Below are 6,000 nucleotides of genomic sequence, written 5' to 3' on the forward strand. Positions count from 1 at the left end.
GTGAGACCATCATGTTAATAATGCTGCTATCTTCAAAAGGAGACATTGTTCTTGGTTTTTGCTTGCAATCATTGATTTTAAAAAGTGGTGGTCCCTCTGTGCAACATGATTGTGTCCTAATTCTGGCTTTAAAACATTTGATGTGTATGAGGGAGTGAGTGTGCTGTGTAGGTGGTTTTACTGCACATTGAGCGCGGTAACTTCATATGTTTCACATAACAGATTTCTGAAATTGCTTAGTTTCGGTTTAACAAAATGTCAAATGAAGAGTTGGTGGGTAGCACAGGCATGGAAACATGTCCACAATCATTTTTCGCATTTCATTGACTAGTAAACGTAAAAGCAATTCCATACTAAATGTGGAAAGGATAGTGAGGTGAAATCTAGGTTCTGCAGATACGCTAACATACCAAAAAGAGAAACGTCGAGTCGAACCCGGGATACCTCAAATCTGGTATAAAAACCTTCCTCCAGAGACAAAACATGCTGTTGTTTCACAGACGTGAACGTAACCTGACTGATTTGAATTTTTTAGAATCCTCCAACCCTGAATTCACAAAGAGAACACGGCCACCTTCTGGAAGGATACAGTAGGTACCTTGTACACATCCATCCATTCAGAAACAGACAGAAGCACAATTGCCTCTCTTTCTGGCAGCCGCCTGAAAGAGCGATCTGGAATTAGGCGAATACGTTCATTCAGTTTCTTAAAAAAGGTGTTGGTGGTACTCACAGACTACTTACATATTTTTTTTCTATAACCTATTAATGCACATTTTTGTCAATGTGGAGTGTTGATCATAACGGAAAATACTGAACAACTCACTCAATGGTAGGAACAGTAAGGCACCGAATGAATTTAAAGTGAGATATTTTTTAAAATTGAACCAGTATAATGTTTTTTTTTTAAGTTTGCCTAATGTTGACGCAGTCATGTACGCTAGCCTACAAATATTGAAAATATGCATTTCATCCGGGCTGTAGTGTTCAAACCCAATAAAATATAACATAGCGTTAGCAGATCTTCACAGCAGCGTTCCATCCAACACTGAGGAAACGCCCCCTCCACTCCAACTCTCGAGAAAAAAAAACCCACGCAGAACATTTTATGAACCTTCATGCCACGATAAACCGTCTGCATGAATCACAAATTGGATAAAACACCATTTCCTAAAACACTGTTTCCTAAAACACTGTATATTTGAGGTCTGTCTCCAAAAACGTTTATGGCGACATCATATTGTACAGTCGATAACATACTCCCTATAATTGAAGCTATGTAACAACGTATGCAGCATGAAAGGTACAGCAACCATTAATCGATGATCATGCCTTACAAGGTAAACAGACTTTATAACTGCAATATCTGAATTTCATTTTTAATAAAGCAATGAAAACCATGGATTCCTGTACGTGACCAATGAACGCCACGAGAAAGACAGGTTGTAGAACTATAGCATGAATTGAGCGGTCTAAAACTTCCAGTACTTTGGGAGGCAGGTTGCTAAAAAAATCAATCAAAAGACTGTGAAATGGTTATAAAATAATCGTATTCGCGTAGTTGCATAGATTCTAATCCGCATTTCTGACTGCTCTGACGGGTGCCATTTTCTCTGATGTGGACCTAGTATTTTAAATTACCAAAAGCCATGTAATTTGTGGATGCCCTTAAGCCTAGTGTTTCTACCTGGATCAACATTTTTACTGTTTACAGGAGGCTTATCTACCCTTCTACTTTGAATAATAATATATATATATATATATATATATATATATATATATATACACACACACCCACTACACACATATATTCTTTATAGAATCTAATGCGCGATGACTTGAAGAATAACAGTAGAAAGCAATGGCATTTTGCATCTCATCTGCGTTTTACACAGCAGAATATAAGTGGCGCTCCGATTTCCTTGGTGGATTTTAGAGCATATGTAAATTGAAAGTTTGAGTTGAGCACAGTAGCGGGAGCAGCTTAGCACACGTAAAGCATCCCACGAACGGCAAAGCTGCAGGAGGGAAGAAGCTCTAAACCAGCGGTACACAGAGCAGGCCAATTCAGTGCGGATACACCGCAGCAACTGATATGCCCAGAATCCTGAACGCTCTGCTCTGTCTGTCTGTCCATGGTGCTGAACTATGCAACCATGGGACGCGCCGCGCCCCCTTAGCGCTCATTCCCATAACCCTCGACCTTTATGTATACCATGCGTCACTTATCACCGATTCCAGCACAATGCATGGTCACCGCCTTTTATTTTCTGCATTATATGGGATCAGTATAATATAGATGATGTAGATGCAACGAAACGTTTCCCTGGACCATCGCAAATTACTCGTATCTACAATGGTGTATTTTTATCAACCAACTCAATAGTTTGCATTTAAATGAGAAATGCTCATCGTGAAACCACATGCGTTTTAGCTAAGCTATTGCACCGGAAAAATATTTATCCTTCGAAATTAACGTGCAGCTCACACCCTGGCCAGTGCTTACACCTAAAGTGCCGATGCATTGCGAAGGTTCATTTTGCAAATAATTGATATTTGGGTATTGGCCACGAGAACCACCCCCCCCCCCCCCCTCTCTTTTGTTCTGGGGTGCATGAGTAGGCGACATTTCGTGCAGTCAGGGCCACTAGGAGCAGATGGGGACGCTAACAAAGAATAGTGGGGACGCTGTGACACGAGCTCATATTAGTCTCAATAAAACAGCTTCATGTGAGGGGGATTAGAGGTGTCGACTTTACCGTCCCTGTCGCAGAGCTGAATGGCTTCCAGGCTGAGGTTCTTGATGACATCCTCGCAGGGGCTGGTGGGGCTGCTGATGCTGTGGCTCATCCGGGGCACCTCCATGCTGCCCCGGGGAGAGTGCGGTGCTCCTGCGGTCGCCGTGCTTGAGGCTGGGGGGCGTGCGAAGGTCCAGTCGCTCTGTGCCTTGCCTCTCTCCTCGGTGCTGCCTGTCACCGCCTGGGCAGAGGAGGAGGAGCCACGCGGGCCGTCACGGGCCCCGCGCCCCTGATTTGCTCACCGCAGTGATGCAGAGGCAGCGGAGGGGGAGGGGAGCTCAGGAATATACCGTGCAAACGTGAAACTGCAGATTTCCTTCGCAGAGAATCCCGCCACAGTGAATAATGGCGCACCGGTGCATGGCCTGCGCCGCGGAGGAAAGGGGAGGCGCGCATGCAGCCATAGGCTCAGCCCTGGGCGGCCTCACACGCCCACCGTACAGCCGCAGACGTGGTGACAGCCGGGGAGGGGAGAAAGGATGCAGCAGGACCAACAAGACCACCTACAAGAGCAGTTCCAGATTTTTTGTAAATTATGTTAAAGACCGTTGTTTAGTTCCAAACTTGTGCGTTCTTGTAAACTGTTGTAGAAATTCAAGTATAGGCACGCTCGCGTGTTTAGGTTCACGTCCCCGGGACTTTTTACCATGCCGTTAAATAGGTTTCTCACCACAGATTTATTAACACATTTGCTCGCTCACGTGTTCGACGTTGGCTTGCATTTCTTGCATCGTCACTGTTTCAAAAGAATCCCCGCATAAAAGGCATCGGCCCCACCAATATCTTACATGAGTGGGTAAGCTGCAAAACAGTCTTTTTTTAGAACGAAACTTAAGACACACCGGGCAGATGGGCGAAACCATAAGTTCGTTATTTTATTTCCAGCAACAAATCCAAAGCGCCCCACTACTGCTAATTTACATTAATGCCATTCTATATTTTGACTTCGATTTGGGGTTTATTTACTTTTTAAACAAACGGCGGAGGAGGACGCCACGGGGCGGCAACGGCTGAGGCCTGCACTCTGCCCCTCCCCCGCGGCCCTCCAGATGCGCAGTCGGCGGCCGTTGAGCACGCTGCGCTCCGCGGGGAGGAAGGCCTGCGAACAGCCAATGGCGGGGTGACGCTCCAAGTCTGGGGATGCACTGCCGTTCGGTATGTCGTAAGCGGTACTTACCACTTTCGCTCGTCTTTGTGGTCTGACAACGACGTCTTCGGTGCCCGGATGGAGTCGTACCTCACGTGCAGTTGGTTTACGACAACATTGCTCCCAGGCACTTGTTTGGTCTGAGTGCGCGAAGGAAAAGTATTTTTAAAATGGGATTTTGAAGTCTTTTTTTTAGGTCTACCTACTGTCATGTTAATGTGCGTCTTTAGTGGAGCAATTGTGAACAGTGCAAATCATAGAGCGGTCTTTAGTTCACCCCCCCCCCCCACCTTGCTTGTATGTTGTTCCCCCCATAGTTGCCAAGGTTTCGGATTGCTATGTGTGACATTTTTGTAATTTCAGTGTAATTATGAGTGACATTTCAACCACAGGGAGTGACACTTGCTCAGGAGCAAAATCAAGCAATGAAGACAAGGGAAACTACAAATATCAGAAATTACACCCATTTGAGCAACAAGAAACTAAGAAACTCTTAAAACTGCAGCAAATCACAGAAATAGAAGGCCACTAACCTAGTGCCCTTTAACCCCTTTAGTGCTGCGAACGTCCAACGGTTGTCGCGTGCACTACCTCGCTAGTGCTGCGCACGACCGTTGGACGTCCGAATCCCGGTAGCGCAATCGAACGTCCGCACTGGGGCGGAATGTTCGACGCGCTAAACGGGTTAAACTGATCGTAGTTTTGGGAATATGCAATGTATCATTGGTACAATCAAGAGCTTTCAACAGGTATATTTAACTCCTGTGAAATAACTGTGGTAGTGTTCGTTTTATAATACCGTTTCTCTAGTAATGACAACACTACAGTGCTGCACCTAGGTGGAGAAAAAAATAAAATAAATAATGGAGTTGCAGAAGTCCTTGAGAAGTATCTGTCTGCTCAGTCGGCTGCACACTCTCTCACGTGCATTCGCGTCCCCAGTCACGAATGCAAAACTGGTCACTGGAATGCATATTTGTATTTTTTGCATTAATGGGAAGTTTTTCGTGGAATTAACGATGCTTGGTTTGTTTCTGTTAAAAAATTCCTTTCATTAGATTTGTAGTTCCATGCTAGGTGTGTCTGCCCTAACAGGACCTGCTCATCCTCTCCCAGACTCAGCAGTGTTCGTGAGGAGTTCTAGTGTTGCCAGGCGACAGCAAGAATTTCTGGGGGCTCGGGCTGAGGCACAGTATAAGGGAGGAAATAAATATCGCAAAGCACTAAAAATGTAAGCTCAATACTACGCTACACTTACCTATTCGCATAGTACTTTCAGCAATTTATATGTGGCAGTTACGAAAAAGTGTTTTAAAAAAGACGTGATTTATAATTACAGATAAAAGATTACCTACTCTCCCCGCTCTTGCTGATTATTTATGATCGTCACTGGGGAGCTGAGCCAGGCTGGTGGTGCTGAGGCCCGGTTTTCTGGGTCCTGGTCGTGTGAGATATTACGACCCCCGCTGTGCCATTAATGATGCTGCACCCAGTAAGCACAGCAGCTTGCTGCACCCACTCTCACTGCAACTGGCCCCCGGCGCTGTCTCGGTGATACTCGCTCGTGGTGGGTCAGCTGCTCTGGCCCTGTCTGGGGCCGGAATGGTGCATGTGGGATCCGATTCCAGATTGAAGCCATGAGCCACAGACGGCGGTGTCAGCAACTTTCAAGCTGACTACTTGCCCTGCTGCACTGACTGTCCACAGCGGAGATCCATCACCTCGTCCCCGCACACCGAGCGAGGCCAGGAACACGAGCGGTGCATTTACATTTCAAGAAGCGCAGGTGGCAGCAGGAGGACGGACCCTGACTCAAGGTCCCCCATTGAGACTCACTGTCTACTTTCCCATTCGGCACTGACGTAAATGTAAGTTTGGCGCTACGTGCGTCGGCCGAGAGTGTGCCTAACTTAGCTGCAGCAGGCAGCGTTCAGAGCGCTGCGGCCAACGCCATGATAATTTTGCAGCACTTCTAGCAGCACTGCCTCAAACTAGCCAACCGCCCTATAGCTTGTTGAAAAACTCTGAGGTCATGGGTGCCAGGCGCCACACAGC

The 6,000-nt window shown here is 46.3% G+C and overlaps 1 protein-coding gene across 1 annotated transcript in view; it reads right to left on the reverse strand.

The window, feature by feature from the left end:
• Positions 1–3,019, reverse strand: part of PHYHIPL (phytanoyl-CoA 2-hydroxylase interacting protein like) — a 372,453-nt gene extending 369,434 nt beyond the window's left edge. Inside the window, exon 1 of the mRNA XM_086922450.1 lies at positions 2,760–3,019. Coding sequence (XP_086778576.1) covers positions 2,760–2,865 — 106 coding nt within the window. The 5' untranslated portion in view covers positions 2,866–3,019. The remainder of the gene's footprint in view (positions 1–2,759) is intronic.
• Positions 3,020–6,000: the final 2,981 nt, after the last annotated feature.

The sequence above is a fragment of the Lissotriton vulgaris genome, chromosome 5, assembly GCF_964263255.1.
Source record: "Lissotriton vulgaris chromosome 5, aLisVul1.2, whole genome shotgun sequence".
NCBI classification, from domain to species: domain Eukaryota; kingdom Metazoa; phylum Chordata; class Amphibia; order Caudata; family Salamandridae; genus Lissotriton; species Lissotriton vulgaris.